Below are 22,171 nucleotides of genomic sequence, written 5' to 3' on the forward strand. Positions count from 1 at the left end.
AAGGTATTTTGGTAATGATGAAGAGTATTTTGATAGTTTTATTTTATTTTTTAAGGTTAATTTTGGTTGAAAATTTGATTAAAGATTAAGGGTATTTTGGTAATCTCATTTTATTTTTTAAATTAAGTTCGGTTAAAAATTTGTATAAAGATGAGGGTATTTTGTTAAAAATGAAGGGTATTTTAGAAGATGAAGGGTATTTTGGTACAGATGATAGTTATTTTAATAATCTCATTTCATTTTTTACAGTTAAGTTTGGTTGAAAACTTGAGTAAAGATGAAGGGTATTTTGATAACTACACTTGAGCCGTTTTACGTTTTTATTTTTTTATTTTTTAAATAACAAACAAATTAACAAAATTTTATGCAACACAACGACTAAGAGTATGAACACACCTAGAGATATGGAATAAAGAAAGAAGAAAACGGATGATACATTCATCTAGCAATGATACCTTTGTTGATCAGACTCTTTCAAGCTTAGAGCTTTTTCCTCATCTAGTAGAACCAAAATCCAGGTGTGACTGTGGAGGAGAAAATGATATGGAAAATGGTATGATCATTTAAAACCCAAGTCCCAGGTCATCCCACCAATGGAGTGTCCCTCACAACTTGTCTTATTGGTTTATTATGAACATGACAAGTGGTGGTAAAGCCTATCTTTGTTGGGTTTTCGGAAAGAGATTATTTATCATTTTCTTAATAAAATGTCAATAGTCGAGACAACATGATTCTCTTGATGTGGCAATGCACAAAACCATAGATCTTTTTCTTTGGGATACACAGATCTTTTTCTTTGGGATACACAAGGAAAAAGATCTATCCTTTTGTGCACGTCAAGATTGTCAGTTTATCATTTGTCAATGTCAAAATAGTAAATGGAATGAAAAAGGATTCCTGATTAATATCAAGATGCTATTACAGGGATTAATCGGTTATGTCGTTGTACTCTGGATGGGAAAAAAAATGTATAGCATCTCTTTGATTGTACACAATAGTAGTCATAATACACACCTCGATTGTTATTCCCTTTGCATTGCAATTTACATATAGTTGTATACTTTGCAGAGCTTTTTCGTTTGTACATTAAGTGTGCCACCTTGAATCTTCAAACCCAACAACGTTGTTGATAAGTTATTTGGATGTCAGGACAAAGGCTGAGCTGGAAGAAGCCCTTCATCCGGTTTGTGGCATCCTGTACCATAAGCTAGCTACTCCAATATCTCCAAAAATATATATATTCAGAAGCACTGACTATGTCAATGAAACATGCATACTAGCAACCACTATTGAAAATCCACAAGGATGCTCCACAAAATATGTCATGTCTGGCTTAAGTGTCTTCAAGAATAAAGCACCAAAATCATGTCCATTGAAAAGCTCAAACCCACGACCACAAATTGTTCTTGACAAGATTTGAATCCTCAACCTCCCTTATCAAAGGAGGATGAAGGAACATGTTCACATTCAACTTTCCATGTTTTTCTCTCATAGGCCTTCATACATCTGAGGAGCAAAAATTGATTTAATTTTGCTACTTTTGTTGTTTGCTGCAAGGAAAACAAGAGTCCTTCCATCTACCCTTAGCCAACTAAGGCCGGGATTTTTCCTTAGTCCTCGATCCTTCATCAACTTCCTAATCTTATTTACATCCTCCCATCTACCTGCGGCAGCATAAATATTTGAGAGAGCAATATAAGTTCCCAGATCTTTTGGATTCAACTTCCAAAGATGATTGGCTGAATACTCACCAACATCTATGTTACCATGAGTTGCACTTGCTCTAAGCAATGATGACCATATAATTTCATTTGGCTCATATGGCATTTCTTCTACTATGCTCAATGCTTCTTCTAGACGTCCTTCCCTTCCTAGGATATCAATTAAACATGCATAGTGATCGATTGTGGGTTCCTTGATTAGTTTGAAATATTGATACCCCTCTTCCATGAGGCCGCTGTGACTGCAAGCAGAGAGGACTCCTACAAATGTGATATGGTTGGGCTCTATAGTTGGTGTATTTTGTAATTCTTGGAAGGTATCAATGGCTGTTTGAGCATACCCATGTTGTGCTAGGCCGGCAATCATGGCATTTCACGTGGCTATGTCCCGTCCTGGCATACCATCAAAGAGTCTTCTCGCTTCCTTGATGCAGCCAGACTTAGTATACAAGTCTACTAGGGCACTGATAACAAATACATCGGATCCAACATTGCGATTCGACTTAATTATCTGAGCATGAATCTGTCTCCCTTCTTCCACTACGGCAAGACTCGCACATGAATGCAATACACTGGAGAATGTGTAATAGTTTTGAGGCTTAGCTAGTCCTTCCAACGACATGAGTATGTAGAGTTCAAGTGCCTCTAGGCTTTCACCGTTCCGTGAAAAACTGGATATCATTGAAGTCCACAAAACTAGATAGGGGGAATGAATTTGGTTAAAGACCCATATTGCATCATCCAAACAATGGAACTCTGTTTACATCATGACCAATGAGCTAGCAATATTGGAACCATCACTACAATTGGTTCCACGAAAACCTAACTTTGTAACTAGAGCATGCAATTGCTTATCTTGGTACAGACTCCAATTTGGACCAAAAGTGATGTCAAAGTCATTTCATTCAGTTCCATACCCACCTGAAGGGCTTTATAAAACAAGCTAACCGCTTTATTTGTATGCCCATTTCGCATGTACCCTTGAATTGCCAAATTAAAAGCCGTAATATCTTTTCTGCGAATGCCATCGAAAACCTTCCGAGCATCAGGGACACATCCCTCATCTACATATATCTCGAAAAGAGCACAACCAATAAATAGACCCACTACAACCCCAATTGTCTTAATGATCAGGCTATGTATTTGCCGGACTGAAGACAGACTAACAGCTCTACAAGCCCGAAGAACAGTTGCAAAGGTCACATGATCAGGACTCATGCTAGAGTCACGCAAGTACCAAAGAGCTCCAGAACTTCTTTACCACTAAAATTTCCAACAATCATTGCATTCCATGATACCACATTTGGTGTGGAAATCTCCAAGAAAGCCTTTTTTAGCACTGTCCACTACATTGCAATTGGTGTACGTATTGATTAACGCAGTCCCAACAAACACATTGGATAGCAACCACGATGCTTTTACTATATGAGCATGGACTTGTTTTCCCTCGAATATACAACGACAACCAGCGATAGCGGTTAAAACACAAGTGAAGGCAAATTCATTTGGTGCGAAATTTTCTGTCTCTATCATGGTTTTGAACAACCTTAACGCCTCATCAAAATTCCCTTCCCTGATGTAACCCATAATCATGGAAGTAAAAGTAGTAACATCTCTCTGGATAATTTTGTCGAATATTTGGCGCGCATTTTTTATCGATCCGAACTCATTATTTTATCAAACAAGTGTTAGTGATCAGGTCTGGAAAGTTTGAATTGAGGAGCTTTATCATGTAAGCATGGACTTGCAATGCGAGTGGGTAATTGTTGGTTTCGAAACAGGCCTTGAGAGCTAATCTGAAGGTGATGGTCTCTGGTTGGTGAGAACCAAAGATGATCATCTCGAGGAAGAGATGGAAAGATGTAAGGAAATGGTGTTGGTGTGAACATGCAGATATGATGGTGTTCCATCATATCGAGGAAGAGATGGAAAGATGATCGTCTCGAGGAAGAGATGGAGATATGATCGTCTCTGGTTGTTTTAACGAGAGAGAAGAGGAGAAGGCGTCTCTGGTTGTTTTAACAGAGAGAGAGAGAGAGAGAGAGAGAGAGAGAGAGAAGAGGGGAAGAATTAAAAGGTTCGTTAATGACATGGCTGCTGAAATATGATGCGGCAGCTGACTCATTAAATGGGTGACGTGGATTCTAAGTCACGTCAGAACTGTGAGAATCTTAGTAGGCGTTTGGATAGGACTCCTTGGCTACTTCTGACTCTTGCGGGGAGTTAGAAGTCGTTTGGATGCGTTTGTATGAACTACTCTTTCGAAGAGTTACTCCGCGCAAGAGCAAGAAATTACTCTTTATGAAGAAGTCAAGAAAACCTATTTCTCAAAACTCTTCTTGCGGGGAGTCAAAATCTAACGGTTCGTTTTACCAAAATACCCCTAACTTTATTAATTTTCTATGAAAATATTTCTAATTCATTTGCCCTTAAATCAAACAAAAGAAACATTTATTAATATTAATTTTTTTTATTTTTATTTTGAGTATAATGGATTTAAACACATTATATTAATATTTATTATATTATATTATATTAATATTTATAGTTAAACACATTATATTAATATTTAATATTTAAAATATTATATTATATTATATTAATATTTATAATTAAAATGTCAAAAACAATATAGTTTGAAGGCATATTATGACACTAAAAGACAGTCTGTCAATTTTTTTTTTAAAATTTTGAGTATAATGGATTTAAACACATTATATTAATATTTAATATTTAAAATATTATATTATATTATATTAATATTTATTATATTATATTATATTAATATTTATAGTTAAAATGTAAAAAACAGTATAGTTTGAAGGCATCTTATGACACTAAAAGACAGTCTGTCAATTTTTTTTTTTAATATTATGTCATATTATGTCAAAAACAGTCAGTCAAATTTTTTTAAAAATTTTAAGTATAATGGATTTAAACATATTATATTAATATTTATTATATTATATTATATTAATATTTATAGTTAAAATGTCAAAAACAATATAGTTTGAAGGCATATTATGACACTAAAAGATAAAAAACAGTAACTGGTATAATATAAGGGTATTCTAGTCTTTTTTCTAAAAGTCATGAGAAGTCAGTATGGTTCCCAAACAAACTTCCAGCACAAAAGTACTTCTGCCAGTACTTCATAGAGTTGATTGCCAAACGTCATTTCTGCACATAATTACTTTTCCAGCTCCTCCGTAGAGTACTTCAGCTCCTGTTCTTTGGAAGAGTAGTTCTGCTCCTGGTATCCAAACAGGCCCTTAGTGTCCAGCCTGTGTGAACCCAGCATTACTGAAAATTAAATAAATTAACAAGCGTTCATATATACGTGATACATGTATGAAATAATTAATTCAAATTTTTTTTTTTTTTAAAGTAATAAATGGAATACTTTTGCATGCGAAACTTTATAATGTTATTGGATGATGGGTAAGTCTATCAATCATTGAGTTATGGGTCCCATCGCTAAAACTTTTTGTATTGACATTGGTAAGTCTTTGGGATTAATAACTTTAAAAAAAATTAAAAAAAATTCCTGTATTTTATCAGCAACTCCAAGTCTCAAAAATAAAAAATTCTTGAAATAGAAAAGCTTTAATGGTGATTTCTAGTCATAATTGGGATTAATAATCCTAAAAGAAAAATTAATAATAAAAATAAATTCATGTATTATATCAGCAACTCCTAATCTCAGAAATAAAAAATTCTTGAAATAGAAAGCTTTAATGATTATTTCTAACCATAATTGGGATCAATAACCCCAAAAAATTAAGGATGGCTATGAATGTACTCTATGAGTTGGTGGGACTGTTAGATGGTTCTCTCTAATTAACACGTATTAGATTTACTCTCTTACGGAGATATTTAGAGCACTATGTAGTAACCAAACATATCCTTAAAAGAAATGTTTATGAGTATTATACAACAAGGATGGAAAGAAGCACCAGAGTCAACAAGAGAAAGCACATGAAAAGAACAGCAAAGGTAGGACTTCTCTTCATGGCTGCCATCTCCAATCCCTATTCTTCTTTTCTTATTTTTGGCCTTCTTTAGATCCAAATACAAGCTCTATTATAGGGCAGAAATGAGTTAAAGTTAGTCCATCTGTACTCCTCGTGATACACAACATTACATCTTCATAATTTGAATTAAGCACGTGGCATACAACCCTATCCCTTATCTCTAAATTACTTACCTAAGACACCACGTGTCAATTCTGAGATATCTATGTGATATAGATGACTAAGTTGGAAAAACATTCCAGAGAATTTTTAAAAGGTGCGTGCGCCATTTTGTCACCTTATATCATTCCAGCATTTTCCTAAAAAAATTGCAATGGTCAACAAAAGGACTTGTGTTGGATTGGCACTGCATAAATGATCCACATAAATAATAAAATTAAAATATAGGAAGAAGAAAATCTCGAATTTATTCAATATCAATAAAAGTACAATAAGCTAGCTAGACTCATTTTTTTCTTGATGGAGTCTCAATAAAAATTATTTGATTTGAAGTAAACCCATAATCTAATAGACCCCGTTAGTCCATAAATCTTTTTAGTTCATTTATTCACTTGTTCTTTTTTCTATCCATCCCATATCACATAATCACATAGAAATAAAAGATATTTTTGTCGTTATTTGTTATGTTATTTATATATTATTAAAATCTATACATAATATGAGATTTTTATTGGAGATCCTAGCCCCTTATTTGTAGTTTGTATCAACAGGTCCAAAATTAAATGCAGCTATGTATTAGGCCGGACTCGAATCAAGGCATTTCATTAGATGGCCCTGTTAGTACAAAAATTAAATGGCCTAACCCATCAACAAGCATAATTTTAGTTATTACCCTTGTTAGCATTTTGGAATACAGAAAAAATTAGATATGTGAAAAATTCAAGTTTTATTCGATTTTGGGTTGCAAAAATCCAGTCAAACATTCGTTAGACATCTTTTATCTGAAGGATAGTTTTCCTAAAGGATTAAAGGAAGACATGTGGCACATTGCGATAAGGATAAAATCCAAGGAATTCGAGGTTCTATGATTGAGTTTGAGATGGTAAGTATTCTAAGATGGTTTGAACCTTGGATGGTTAGACAAAATAGGTGCATATGTGTGACAGAGATCATTGGTTAGTAAAATCCCTAAAAATCAAGGATATCGTAGAAACAAACATGGAAGATCTCGATTTAAGAGGTAAATTTCTAAATAGAATGATTAAATAAGTATGAAATCTTGAATAGATACATTCCTAGTTAAGATCACCCAACTAAAAATGATTAAAGATGAAATTAGGAGTAGGATCAATGAGATATAAGATGGTTTTGAATTTGGAGAAACATTCAATATAAATTACCCACGTGATATTTATGGGACTCATTGACGGTATGGATATGTGATCCATCTCTTGTTAAATTTACCCACAAAATATCAGTTTGATTGATGATGTGCATTGATTTTAGCATTGTCTTAAAGAATGATTTTGAATCGTTGGATTCAAAATCTTTTTCAAGAGCATAGATCAGTTATCAAATACTTTGATTTTTGATATGTAGGTTCATCAAGGGATGGACCACATATCCATATGATCAGTGGGTCCCAAAAATACCACGTGACATGAATTGGGATGCCACTTAACCTTTGTTAGATACGACACAATGTTCTAGATCCCTACCCTTTGTATCTACACTAAATTGAGTCAAGTGAGTGTGCCAAAAAAAAAAAGAAATTGGGTTAATTTATCACGACTTTTTTATTAATTATTTTTTTCATAATAAATTTAAAATGCACTTGCGTGGATTCACGTGGATATATGACTGTTTTACAAAAAATGGTAATTCATTATTTTTAACAATAAAATGGTGAACAACCACAACATTTTATAAATTTTTGCCATCTTACTTACAATCACACGAATATCTCTATTACATATAATTATAATTTGTTATTTTTACAAATCTAATGGTGAAGAACCACATGTTTCGTGTATTTTTCCCTTTTACTAACAAACAAGATATTAATGGTGAGAATGTAATTGGATTTCATAGAGGAAAATTCCTAAAAAAATTACAACGAAGATAATTCGTTTAGCAGTGTAACTTAAACTATGCAAGTTCCCATCATTAACGGTTAGGTTGATAGTCCTAGTGGTCACAACTATCTTCAATTCTTGATGCATTGAAGCAAATCTTTGTGGTTTTGAGAAAACAAGGAACCTGGTCCTACAAACCCGAGTTAAGGCCATACAACAATAGACGAGCATTAAGATCAGAGTTTTTTTGTACAAAATAATAGGCAGAAAAGTGATAGCTCAATAGCCCCCCCCCCCCCCCCCCCCTCCCCTCCCCTCCCCTCCCCTCCCCTCCCCCTCTCTCTCTCTCTCTCTCTCTCTCTCTTTCTCTCCCACTCTACACAATCAGTTAAAACTTAAAGTATTTTATTTTAAACATAGATGATTAAATATATATATATATATATTATTATTTTTAAAAAGATTAATAAAAGAGTAGGATTGGAGTGACTACGCAAGACATTGTGTTAGACACTTCACTGATGTGGAGGCGTAGACATTACCATAGATGATTTTCATGTGGCTCGACTTTAACACAGTTTTGTGTAATCACTTAAATATTTTTTTAATAAAAATCATGCATTCCTTTTAACTAAATAACACGTGATCTTATTCAAAACCGAATATACACCTCAATTTTTGAACCAACCAATATTTTTATTGTTATATGCTTCTTTTATGATCTAAAAGAAATAGTTTTTTAAGAAATTGAAAATGCCTCATGACTAACCAATAACTCCAAGAATAATTTATATTTGTAGTAATGTCAGATGCTAATATAAGCTCTGAATTAAACATGTTGAAAGCATTTCCAAAAAAAATAAAAAATAAAAAATAAAAAGATAAGTTGGGGGATATAGCTTGGATTGATTCGATTGATGAAGCCATGGATGCAACCGATGCTTGGGGAATGAATGCCTTGGGTGCATCGGTTGCTTATGCAGCTAGTAGAGTATAGTAGTGTATAGTATAGTAAAGTAGTGTAGTGTAAGTCAGTAAGAAACTACTAAGAAAGTGAGGGTGCTCGTAGATCAGATTGAGGCTTTATGGCTCGTTCCGTAAACCCCACTCTAAGGCTTCTTGATAAACAGGGCGGGTCGACTTCGAGCGATGGCTGGGCAGGCCAATCTTTGGAGAGCATTCTAATCATTTAAAAAGAAGTAATCACACATTCAGGCACTTCCATCACTCCCTTGGTAAAAAATAAATAACATATATTGTAGCAATGTTGATTGTGATGTCGATTCCAAAAATTATTTTTATCAGAAAAAATAGTGTCGATGTTATGTACAGCAAGAGGGAAATCATTCCAACCAACTCATACGTTAAAATTTTGAACAATCTCAATATTGAAAAAAAAAAAAAAAAAAAAAAAAAATATATATATATATATATATATATATATATATATATATTATGCATAATTGAGAACTAATCCCACAAGCAAAATGACTACAAAACACTCATTAGAATATTGTTAAAATGAAGAGTCAAGGTTGTCGATGAAGATGAAATGTGAACAACTGACATCCTCATCTCATTTCATAACTTCCTTAAGAAAATACATAACATGGACCATTTTTAATAGATCCTACACTTGGGTTCAAGTCTAGCACAATTATTTGAATAGGTCCTCCCAGATAGCATAACGTTGACTTGATTATTCTATCGACAACAAATTTCACAGATCTACCTCAAGATTTGTGTAATAAGATCACATGATTTTATTGACTTTGATCAGATGGAGATATAGATCTCATTGTTTTCTTCTAATTAATAGTTAAGTACAAAAATAAAGATTACGTGTGTAACTTTCTTCACTCTGGGTTTCGCGTTTAACAAGTTGAGAAAAGACTTTTTAATGTACTGATAGTTGTTTTCAGTGTTTGATCTTCTATAAAGGTTTATATATATTTTCTTCTTTCCAGGCTTCGTATTTTATCAACCGAGAATGAGTTTTTGACTTCTAAAAAGGACTTTTGAATTTATCTTCTCTTGAATCAGAATCAAGTATTTCTTAAAGAGTTTTATAGAAGAAACTATGATTAACTGGAATATAAAGTCAGGAATGAGCAACCAAATATTTTAAAACTCACATTACATCAATCAATAGTACTTATTATAACATTTTCTTTTTATACAAATCTAATTGACAAAATGGAAGTATTAAACATGCATTTCATTTTATATATCAAAACAAGGCAACAGATACATAATACATAATGGTAGAGTAGTGAAATTAAATAGTTGGGATTCACGACTGGATCATTCCCAGACAAGACATGATGTTTCACAATAAAGTATTAGTTCCTGATTTTGTGGCTAGTCATCATTTACCATACTTACAGGACCATTTATCTAGGTTAGGCTGGCCGTTTGACGTGACCATAAGCAATAGGTCTCTTTTCGATGTGTCAAAACGTAAAACTACTATAGATTGTTAGTGATCACTGACTAATCATCTTCGTCTATGCCTATCAGGCGTGCATGTGATTCCCAAATGTACACTCCATTTGTATACGACCACCTTTACATTATAAGTTCACTGGTAAAGATAGAGAGAAATAAACTTTGATTCCAGTTGTAACTCCATTCTCATACGCGACCCATACCACGTATGAGCTTGGTGGTCCTTACCGTACATCCTAGGATAGTACACCACTCCAGATGATATGACGCACTATCTCTTCAAGTATTCACAAACTCCTTAACAATTCATATATATATATATATATATATATATATATATATATATATATATATATATATATATATATATATATATATATATTATCAAAAATAAAAGAGAAATTAACAATACGAGGTTGAGAATGGTTATCCAGTTTCCTACCATGCAACTGTGGCTATTCAGCTTAAAATAAATAACAAAATTTGGAATCTCTACGTTAACAAAATTTAAATAAACATGCAACCAATAACATTAATCCTGGATATTCGTTTACTAACCTATACACAACACAACAATGTAAAATGCAGACATTATTCCTTGACCGTATTTCCTACTCGCAGTCACATGTCAACTTATGGAGTCTGCCATGTGTAACACTACTACCACACCGCCATCCTAGTTGATAATGGACCCAATTTCGCACGTGCACAGGGTGTGTTATCCCATCTTTTCAAATATAAAATGCAGACATCACCCTTCGGATGTGATTCTGACATGTTACCATTTCATCCCATTTTTTTCTTTTTCCAATTTTTGTAATTATCAATCTGTCAAACAAAATAATCACTTTCTGATATTCATCAACTCAATATAAGTTCATTGAATATTAAATTATCTTTTTCTAATTATAAATTTTTTTTTATTAATAACATTGAAAAAATACAAAACTTAGATTAAAACAGGGTCTGAGCGGTGCACAAGACCCAACTAATGGAAATAAACCGGTTAAATATCCTACCCACGTATATTTTGTTATAAAATACAGTTAAACATATCAAATATGCAAGTTTTGACGTGAATTTTAAATAACAAAAAAAATTCTATATTTTTGGAAATATATTGCAAGCTTTTGTTAATATCCTAAATGTAATTTTCATAATCTATGGTTACCAATAGAAATTAAGAGTCATTACCTTTTCTGTACGATAGGATCAAAAATTATGCACGAAAATCAAGACGATCGACACAAAAATCGAAGCAGAATGAACTTCGAGGTGGTTGATTTTTAAATTTGAACCGATGATTTAGAAGATCTCGATGTCTTCGTCTTTTCTCTTTTCTACGATAGAGGACAGTTTGACCCCGAAACAAATAAAATTCGAGGTTGAAGTTACGAAACCCCTGTATACATATACAGTTGATTTTTTATGATACGAGACGAAAGAGAAAATGAAATGAAAAGATATTGGGTGGGTTTTGTAGATGTCGAGGCTGTGAACTTTTTTCTCTTCTGCGTCGGTCGTCAAAGATGGACCGTTTGCGACGAATCTGAAGTTGAAGTTTTGAAGAAAAATAAAATTTTTGTTTAAATGTCATTTGCTAGTTTTTGGACGAGATTAGATGATGAATAGTTTTTTTATTTAAAAATAATTTATTTATATAAATGCAGGATGAAATCGGTATTTTACTTATTGTTTCGTTCGACAATAACTTGATGAATAGTTTTTTGAATTAAAAAAATTTTATTTGATTTTTTGGACTCCAAAAATGACAACTAAATAGTCAATTTTCTATGATTTTTTGTTACGAACCCAATGGTATGATTAAATTTTAAAAATTCTTGCTCTACCAAAAAATAATTATTTTAGCCTGGTCCGACTCAGTAATCGAGAATTTTACAACTTGTCTATTCAGACTCACAGTTGAGTGCTTATAGGCTAAAATATGTTTTTTTTGACTATTTTGAATCCAATGGTGAGATCAGATTTCATTGAAAATGATCAGAACAAAATCCTACAGTTTTACCCTAAGTCCCACTTTCAAGATTTTATCAAAATTCTACTATTTATTTTTTTCTCGAGATACAAATAGAAAATTTGGGGTTTTACATAAATAAACAATTAGTTATACAAATAAAAATAATTATTAATAATAGAACTTATATTATTATAAAATAAATATTAGTAAATTAAAAGATAAATAATAATCTTATATTACTATTTTATTATAGTAATGAGAAAAGAATTGATAATAAATAATTATAAAAATAAAAATAATTAATAATAATAGAACCTATGTTATTATAAAATAAATAGTAATAAATTAAAAACTAAATAATAATAATAATAATAATAATAAAACTTATATTGCTATTTATTATAATAATGGGAAAAGAAAATATAAAAAATTATAATAATTATAAAACTAAAAATAATCAAATCCATATTATTATAAAATAAATAGTAATAAATTAAAAACTAAATAATAATAATAATAATCAAACTTATGTTACTATTTTATTAGAGTGATGAAAAGAGAAATGATAATAATAATTATAAAAGTAAAAATAATTAATAATTATAAAACATATATTATTATAAAATAAATAATAATAAATTAATTATAATAAAACTTATATTACTATTTAATTAGAGTAATGAAGATAGTAAAGATGATTAAAAATAAATAATTTAAAGCTTATTTTTCTAATTTAATAATTATAAAAAATAATTAATAATTAAAAATTAATGAATTAAAATTTGAAAAAAATAAGAATTTATCTTCAACCCTAATTAGGAATTATGTGTTTGTATGAACTTTTGTACAACAAGGGTAATTTGATAATTATGTGTTTGTATTAATATTTTTTGGTCTTATATGTCAAAAACATATCATTTGCTAGTTTTTTAACATGTAAATTTGTCAAAAGCCAGCAAGAACAAGTTATCATACAAACATCAATTTCAAGCTTCTCTAGAGAGCCCAATACTTTTCAACTTTTGTAACGATAAATTTTTCATTAGAAATAGCTTCCTAGACTTTGAGCTTCAGTTTTTCCTGAGCGTAGAAGCCTGCAACTAAAGCTGCTAGCTATAAAGAATAAGCCATGTCGGGAATCTCTTTTTTGGAGGTGAGGCTGTGACTATGGACCACGCTGGTTCGGTGCACGGACCGTGAACAACGGGAGTGTTGGCAAATGAGGTGTTCACATATACAACAACTTAGACATGGAAAAAATAATTGTTGAGTGGGGTGTTTTTTTTAAATGAGTGCAAACTTTGTTATCCTAAAATCAAAATATATTTGTTTAGTAAAATCAATCCTTGAATTTGATTACAAATCCAGTATCTTGTACCACGTTAGTGAAAAGACTCAAATTCTCTAGGTTGTTACTCTTACAATTTGGTTAGCAAGTCTACTGATTTGTATGAGTATCTTTTGGATCTTTTGGGGAATCTCTTTTTTTGAAATAAGACTATGAGTGATTAGAGCCTAGGAAGTCATTTCTAGGGCCCTATTTATAGAGACTTTAAGACTTAAGTATACACTAAATCCCATAAATAGATATAATTCATTGATAGTCCTTGTTTATTATCGTTCTTTTAATAAATTATGAATATTTTGCCTAATTTCAGTTATTTATTTCTATAGGTCAAAGTCACGATATCTAAAAGGAAACACAAAGATGAATAAAGAAGAACATTGCAATCCAGGACCCAAGACAAGACTATAGACCAAAATTCAGATCCATTGGTCCCATACTAATAGAGGAGCAGAGAACCCCTTGAGTGGCGTAGTGATGTCGATAAATTTTTTCTCGAGATTTGTGCAATACTAAGGCGACATGATTGGTTTCCTTAGCCTAACGAAATCATAATCTAGTTTTTATAAATAAGCGAGCAAACCAAAATCAAAATATCTCATCTCTTTGGAAGTCATCCTCTCCTATCTTCTTCTACCTCTTTTCTTCTATTTTTCAAATTTTAATTTATTTTCAGTTCAAGCTTTGTAAATAGAATGAGTTCTCTGTCCGTTTCTGGTCAAGATTAATAAAAAGAGCATTACTTTCTTCCCACTCTCTTCTCTCTTTATTTTTATTTTAATTTTTCTTGTATTATTCTTCCTATAATCTCTGGCTAGACTTATGTTAGAGATGTCGATGAAGCCTAAGCAAGATCATCTCCTATAATTTTATTTATTTCTAATCACGCTTCATTTCTCTATTATGATACCAATTTATTAAGTATTAACACTACAACACATATGGTAATTAGGAACGGTTTATTACCGTTCCTAATCCACTATGAAACGGCTTGCAAACCGTCTTTAATCGAGGCGTCGTTAATGAGGTTAAATGGTTGTTCTATATTTCATGATTTGGAACGGTTACAAACCGTTCCAGATCTCGGAATTTGGAACGGCTTACAACCCTTCCTAATCTGCGTCTTTATATAGCAGCATACATGAACCCAAAAAGATTTGAGACATCCGATTTTATAGAACTGATGTCCTACGTCTGAGACTTTAGACATCGGTTACAAACCGATATCTAAAATTATTATAAATTGATATCTAAAATTTTTTTTTTTTTTTTTTTGCTACTTGCCTATTACCCACGGTTAAAATAGATCCAAATAGAGTACATCAAGGTTCTCTATCACAATAATTTATACACAAAAAGAGTTGCAATGAGTCATAATTTATAAATCCAAAATTACAATGCATCGATAAACCATTCACAATCATTACACAAGCACAAGTGCTTACAAGGAAGCAATGCCATCACTCCCATCCCTCCCTATCTTCTTTAAGATCCCCACAATGCCCGCAACTACCAATAAAATAATTCTTCCGTGTTACCACATTGCATACTCTCACGATGAGCTTCCGCACCTTCAAAATAGTGTTTGAAACAAGTGCTCCTGATCAACCAAAAGATGATGCAGATAAGCTTCCACTCTCAAAGATGATGCAGATAGTTGTCTAATCAATTATTTCACTATCTATGGAACACAATAAATAGCTATTGTTTTACAAAGAATTATTGATGGAGGAATATGATTCATGTCAATATAGTTGGGATAGAGGTGGTGATCAGCCAATCAGAGTCTCAATTGGTTTATTATCAATCCTTCTTCTAACAAACAGAGATGCACTTTGTAGGATGATGGATTCTCTATTATATATATATATTTCCGGATAAGTGACATACTCTCCCACTTGATAAACTAAACTTGGCCTATAATTGTAATTAGAAATCCATTCCAACATTAAACTAGTTAAGCGTCCGATGATTCCAGCAATCTACAAAAGATAATAAAGAATATATATATAGAAGCAAGTAACAGCTAAGCTAACCTTGAAAAGATACCCTTGTGTTGAGCACCCCCATGAACCAGCTTGTAATGGTCTGTAATTTGAAGGCTGCCCCAATGAGATATTTCTACTTCGCGTACAAGTTCCTCAACAACAGCAAATGGATTGTTATTCTCGAAATGAACAATTATGGGAGAAAATGAATAAGGAGAACGGTCATTGTACCACCCATACTTCAGTTCGGTACCCACGCGGTTAGTAGGATCCACTCTCGTATAAGATTCCATCCTAGTACTTGGTGTTTTAATATATGTTGTCTGTTCTTTAATATGATACGGAGACAATATTAATGCACTATCACGGTAATAAACCAATTGAGACTCTGATTGGCTGATCTCTGCTGGGAAAGGTTCTAGAGAATGTGTTAAAACATAAAGCACTTCAAGATTTACAGTTTCACCAGTGTTCAGTGGATTGGACAGAGAGATTGAGAAGAATTTAGCTCCATTCGGTGCATCGGATAGCTCGGTGGGGTTTACAGTAAGGGGTACATGAGTTTTCTTTTTCCGTTTCCCTACAGTTTTTGCTGCTTTGACGAGTGCTAAATGTTCAACTTGGGTAGGTGGGAAAGCAAGAAAAATTTCAGATGCAGGAGATGTCCCAGTATTTTCAACCTGAAAGAGATCCATTAATCATGTATGAATGCTGGATCATAAGTAAATCTTGAAATGGAAATCATAGAAAACATAATAAAACAATCGATGGCATGGTAATTTGAAGGTCATTCTTGAGGTTTCAATCAGTAACATAGCATGGAAGTTTCTGTAATTTCCAAATAACATATAGAATTCAAATGTAAATCATTTAAAAGATTATAAAGATGGAAAAAATTACCTTCAATGTCAGGAAAACCCTTACAATGTGAGAGCTTACGTCAATCTGCATCGGTTATCAGTAGATTAATAGTGAGACTCATAATCATTGGACTGATTTTATTGCACAAACTAAGGAATCAAAAGATAGAATCTTCAAGTATCCAAACAAATTATAGATCAATATATGGTATCACTTACCTTACAACCAAAGATTATTTAAGATCAAAGTAAATCTATTTTCTAGTTCATTAGACACAGAGATCTGTTGAACTTCCAATTATCAAAAATAACATTTGTTTATGAATCTAAACCGATAACTTTATAATTAACTTAAGAAAATTATAATTAGCATATTTCCGAAATCTAAATCCAAAGAATTTAAAATTCAATTAACGAATTTTATATGAATCTAGCAGAAAAATATGCAGGTCATCTTCAAATGACATCAAAATAAACCCTAATTAGGGATTTGCACAGATTATCAGCTCAACTCAACATGGAAAGATATCATCATAAAAAATAAAAATTCGATCGATTTGAAAACTTACTCTTCGTTCTGCGTTGATTATCGAAAGTTCCTGCAAAGAAGAAGTAGAAAAGGAGATCGCAACAAACGATTGAACCGCTAACATAGATAAAATTAGGGCAAGTCGAACCCTAAGCAGACCTGCCATGGCTGGATTGACTGTTGCTTCTGTTAGAACTTGGTAGACTTTTGTATGTAGGTCATTCGTAGAATTCTCTTATGGTATGTGTTTGGATGCAGTGTAGATTTGATCTGGTCAGGTTCAACTCGCTACAAGATCTTAAGAATCTGATTGGGCCTATACCAAGCCTGGATTGGCCCAACTCATATAAACACGAAATCCCAACCGTTAAAATATCAATTCGAACGGTTAACGTTTATCTCAATGTTATTTAATATATCCTAACTCAATAAAAATGCGTATATAAAGAAAAAATACAAATCAAATATAGAGATACTTGTGGATCAATCTTATCCCAATCTTGTGCCACCATGAATTTTATCCTCAGAGGTATGGAAATGATTTTTTTTTTTTACTCAGCCATCTCAAGACCATAGTGATCTTATCTCAGATTTTCAAAATCTTGAATAAATTTTTAAGGGATGTTATTTTATCACACTATAAAATATGAATAAACCCATAGATAATTTGTGGGACATAATGATTGTGATAAAAATTGCTGGTGCAATTTGGTAGGATATAAGGTCCACACACAACCCCACTTTATTGTATTCTCTCTCCTCTCTTTCTAACTTTAAAATAATGCTAAAGTGACCTTAGGCTAGAATCTCATATCACACTTTTGACGTAAAAGTATATGGGAACCGTAAGTGTTTTTCATCGAGAAATGAGTGAAATAGCATCTATGATTCATATCCACTTTCACGTCAAGAAGTGCAATATGAGGTGTTGTGCCCAAGAAAAGTCGTGTGTGCAATTTGATACCTCACCCCAAAATAGCACCGTTGTCAATGGTATGACCCCACATATGCAAACATAACTTCAATTTGCAGAAATTGGGAAAAAAAAAAAGGTTTCAAAGCAATGAGAAGAAGCCCTCGCCAAAGTTTCCATGCAGAGCATCCTTGTGGTGAAACAAGCACCAAAGCAAGGGGACACCTAGTAGGGCACAAGCTTTAATAGACAAACCGTATTAGAGCATGTCCTGACATCCACCTCAGATGATGCATGCTAACACTCACGACAGAAAAAACAAGGGGACTTGTTACACTAGTGAGCCAAATAATAAAGGCAGAAAAAACTCCAAAGTTAGTGGCACAGATTGACCGAGTAAATAACCAATCCACCTACAGAACATGATTCTGTAAAACACCCTAACGTTAAACCTAGATCTCGGAAGAACGTCCAAGTGACACAATATATCTGGGTTGAAAACCTATTTTTAGATTCTGTTAGCTTGCACAATAATCAAATGCAGTCATATTTTGAGTTAGAAATAGATAAGAGAAGATCAAAACAGAACATACAGAATAATAATAAGAAGCAAAAATAATATAAAGAATATAATAACAAGAAATAAAATCCAGAATACAATAACAATTACCTTCAACATTTGTAGTTGGTCACCCTTTGCTTGGCAGAAATCCTGGAGAGCCAACAGCACATGTTACGATTACAAGAATTTGAAAATGGAGACAATTAAATCACAAGATGTGAATAAACATAGAGGAAAGAAAAACACTTATTCCCAAGGAGAATCCCTAGATTACTAACATGAATACTGAAATAATATTGATTGCACCACTGCCAGGGGCCACTGATGCTAGCAAAGACAAAGCCATTGACATCCACTTTGTAGTGGCTAGTCCAGAGGCAGCATGGCCAGTCTGGCCTTCCATAGGCTTTCTTGAACGATGGTGACATGGCCAATCTGGCCTTCCACAACTACGTCACTTACGAATGAGAATAATTTGAACAAGCTTTGAAACAGTGATGGTTTATTGTGATGATAACATAGGAGCAGGTGGGGGAGGGCTTGCCAAAATAATTGTTAGTTAAAGTATCTAGCAAAATTGATCAATCGCAAGTTAGTAGCAGATGTCCCTTATAATTCTCGTATAGTAACATACCTTTCCAAATGTAATCATTTGATAATGTAGTTCATACCTGTGATTACGTGATATATTAAATCAGTAAAACATATATGGAGTTAAGACCTTATTGAACAGATCATCAATTCAGGTTGTCTCTCGACAAGAAGATCCTATGTGGGACCCTGGAAGACCCCAAGATACTATGTGCCATGTTCTGCAATGCAGCTTGTGGACTACAGTTGGAGCCTAAAATAGTGGAGTCTCCATGAAAGCCATCGCTTAACCGGCCAAAACACAGGCTCTACACAAAAGTAACAAGTAGATTAAGCAAAGCAAATCAGATAAAATGTTCCTCGTCAAGTTTTTAGGGAAGCTTACTTGGAATTGATGCATAGAAGCTTATAGGTATAACGGAGAAATTCTTTGTAAGAAATGCGGCCTGACCCATGTATTGACGCACTAGACATGGGTAAATAATGCAAGAAAACCCAATCTACATGACAAGCAGAACATAATAAACAACTTAATTTCCCGGGCTTCCAAAAGAGTTCTAAAGGTACCTCATCCCACTGCAGATGATCCTAAACATCCAATCTGCAAACAAATTCCCAGGCATCCAAAAGACTTATAAAGGTACCTCATTCTGGTAAGTCAATTTTCGACTGAGAATAATAGTGAATCTTTCAGCTAAGAGTACGAATTTGAATTTGAAGGTCATGCTGATCAAAAACATGGCTTTTACTATATGGGCCTATCTTTTATGAACAAAGGACAACAAAGTGCAGGTTTCAGATGGAAAATTTAAGTTTGATTTCTAATGTAATAACATTGGATGTTTTGTGCACAAAGATATCACAAGGTTGCATCAAGTTCCAAAGTATAAGCAAACCAATTGAGCTAAACACATCATGCCTAGGTAACATGGCTCTCTGATAATAAGCAACTAAGAAATTGTTACTTCTATTATATGACTCAGCTGTTAGATGGATAATTGATATTAGAAAGTTATTAGGCTGAAATGGATATTTTATGAGTCGAATTAGGAGTACCATTTTTAACTTATGCATTTAATTTTGAAAATCAACAAGATGTATTATTTGTTAAAGAAGATGAGTACAAAACATTAGGGAAGAGAATTCCCACACTAATCTATCTATTTACGATTTCTTTTATTGCAATAACCCAGAACCTGTTTTCCTTAGTGTATGGAAAAGATACTATAGTTCATCCACTAACCAATTCCTTAATGTGGTCACTAGCCTTCAAAGATTCATCTTCATACCCCACCCATTTAATAATGATCATTGACATTTTTGAGACAAGAAAAAACGAAATTATAGATTGATTGAAGTTGATTACCATATTGGGAGGATGAGACACGTGAAATCTGAGCTGCAATTTCTAAATTACAGTGTTTCTCCGCGTCATAGGTAGGTGCTGCAATAAGAAAGGATAAAAATCATTAAATAATGATGTCAGGATCATTGTTAGGTCAAAGAGTAGTAGAAAAAATTACAAATTTTCCTCTTCCAAATATAGGATTCAGAGCAATCAAAATAGATATGGTTACATTCACAAGGTACGTATGTTTCTAGAAAATAAGGTGGAAAGCAAAATCACTTTCTGAAAGAATAATGTATCAATTACTCCTTACCATGCCCCAATACCCAGGGTTATAAATCCCGACTCCTTCGATAACAGACTGTTATACATCAAGAAACCACGAAAATCCAAAAACATATATAGATCAGAGTCACCTTCCAACAGAAAATGAACATTATGGTTGTGAAGTAAATTTAAGCAAAGATTTATAGCAATTGGTAGATGCCTTGACTTACTGTGCTGATTGCAATTGACCAAGATTAGACAAAAGTGATTGCTGTAAGGCCAAAACTTGCTGCAGAAAATTATAAAATAAAAGTCAAAATAAAAATAAAAAACAACGGAGAACAAGCATGTACCAACTAGCTATAGTAATCTAAATCATGAAAAATAATCGAGGAATACGATGTCCCTCTTCAACATTGGCAATTTACATCACAGAAAGCAGGACCGGGAAATGTGTAAGCCTCACTATTTAACATGCTCACTTGGCAAAAGCTAAAGGGACGGTACCTGCATTCTTTCAGGGGACGTCTCTTGTGGAAGAAATTCTGGGTTTTGCATCATTTCTCTTAATTGGGAATTGGAATCAAGCTGATTGAGACCGAGAATCAAACAAGCAAGACAAATGTGTTAAAGACAGAAAAATAAGAAACAATTTTATGCTCAATGATATATATAAAATAACAAATATACCTAGTTCATGTAAATCAGAACTGTGAGATAATAGAACAAACAAAACTATGTTTAATCACATCTAAAAACCTAAATCTTCAATCCAAATCCCTAATATAATCTATATAAAGAAAAGAGATATTAGAGATAGTACCTCACCCGAGAGATCGATTGAGCGAGCGACTGAGCTAGAGAGAGATGAGATCGAGTGAGAACGACTGAGATCAACCGAGCGACTGAGCGAGAGAGAGGACCGAGCTAGCGACTGAGCGAGAGAGAGATGAGATCGAGGGAGAGCGACTGAGATCGAGAGAGACGATCGTGTGAGAGAGAGCTACTGAGATCAGAGAGACGATATCGATTAAAATCAGAAAATTAGAAAACGAAGAACATGAAATCGAAATGAAAGAGAGAGAAGAAAAACCAGAAAAATCCAAACATTAGAAGAGCAGGAAGCAGATCTTACGCTGGATTAAGCTTCTTGTGAGCGATAGAGCCTTTCGGAGGTCCTCTCATGGCGTCTTCGCTTGAAAGTTGAAATAGAGAGACGATCGATTGAGACTGAGATCAGAGAAACGATCGATTGAGAGAGAGACGAGATCAACAGACGATCGAGAGAGACAAGAGAGCCACTGAGATCAGAGACAAGAGAGTGAGAGAGAGACGAGAGAGAGAGTGAGAGAGATGGATCGGACTTTCGTTCCATCTAAATAAACTAATATGGGTCGGATAAAACGGTTTTTAAAAATAAAACGGTTTAATACCGTCTTTTAATAAAAACGGCTTAATTCCGTTTTACCCTTGTGTTCTAATTTTACATTTTTTTTGTAGTGTAATCATTAGATATAATATTTATTCTCATAATTTTGATAGTTTAATCATAGATAAGTTCAAGTTAAACTA

The 22,171-nt window shown here is 33.1% G+C and overlaps 2 protein-coding genes and 1 pseudogene across 10 annotated transcripts; all 3 read right to left on the bottom strand.

Annotated features, from left to right (window-relative positions):
* Window positions 1-1,488: 1,488 nt before the first annotated feature.
* LOC147397957 (pentatricopeptide repeat-containing protein At2g20540 pseudogene) lies at window positions 1,489-2,088 on the bottom strand (annotated as a pseudogene).
* Window positions 2,089-2,094: 6 nt separating this feature from the next.
* On the bottom strand, window positions 2,095-3,308 carry LOC147397958 (putative pentatricopeptide repeat-containing protein At1g68930). Its single transcript, XM_086448892.1, has 3 exons — window positions 3,088-3,308; window positions 2,639-2,973; window positions 2,095-2,477 (listed from the first exon to the last, which is right to left on the bottom strand). The coding sequence occupies exons 1-3, from the start codon at window positions 3,306-3,308 to the stop codon at window positions 2,095-2,097; spliced, it is 939 nt and encodes a 312-aa protein (XP_086305018.1).
* Window positions 3,309-15,552: 12,244 nt separating this feature from the next.
* Window positions 15,553-21,900, bottom strand: LOC147397959 (dolichyl-diphosphooligosaccharide--protein glycosyltransferase subunit 1B-like). Of its 9 annotated transcripts, XM_086447052.1 has the most exons (12): window positions 21,735-21,900; window positions 21,423-21,568; window positions 21,107-21,187; window positions 20,830-20,888; window positions 20,646-20,693; window positions 20,351-20,428; window positions 19,552-19,585; window positions 19,370-19,484; window positions 18,672-19,292; window positions 18,502-18,543; window positions 16,430-16,474; window positions 15,553-16,209 (listed from the first exon to the last, which is right to left on the bottom strand). In XM_086447052.1, the coding sequence occupies exons 9-12, from the start codon at window positions 18,819-18,821 to the stop codon at window positions 15,568-15,570; spliced, it is 879 nt and encodes a 292-aa protein (XP_086303178.1). In that variant the 5' UTR covers window positions 18,822-19,292; window positions 19,370-19,484; window positions 19,552-19,585; window positions 20,351-20,428; window positions 20,646-20,693; window positions 20,830-20,888; window positions 21,107-21,187; window positions 21,423-21,568; window positions 21,735-21,900; the 3' UTR covers window positions 15,553-15,567. The 9 variants fall into 9 exon arrangements, with proteins under 9 accessions (XP_086303178.1, XP_086303179.1, XP_086303175.1 ...); XM_086447053.1 differs by lacking the exon at window positions 19,552-19,585 and having other exon boundaries at window positions 21,428-21,568; XM_086447049.1 differs by lacking the exon at window positions 19,552-19,585.
* Between the last annotated feature and the right edge of the window lie 271 nt (window positions 21,901-22,171).

The sequence above is a fragment of the Akebia trifoliata genome, chromosome 7 (assembly GCF_017979445.1).
Source record: "Akebia trifoliata isolate Shusen 1 chromosome 7, ASM1797944v1, whole genome shotgun sequence".
NCBI lineage: Eukaryota > Viridiplantae > Streptophyta > Magnoliopsida > Ranunculales > Lardizabalaceae > Akebia > Akebia trifoliata.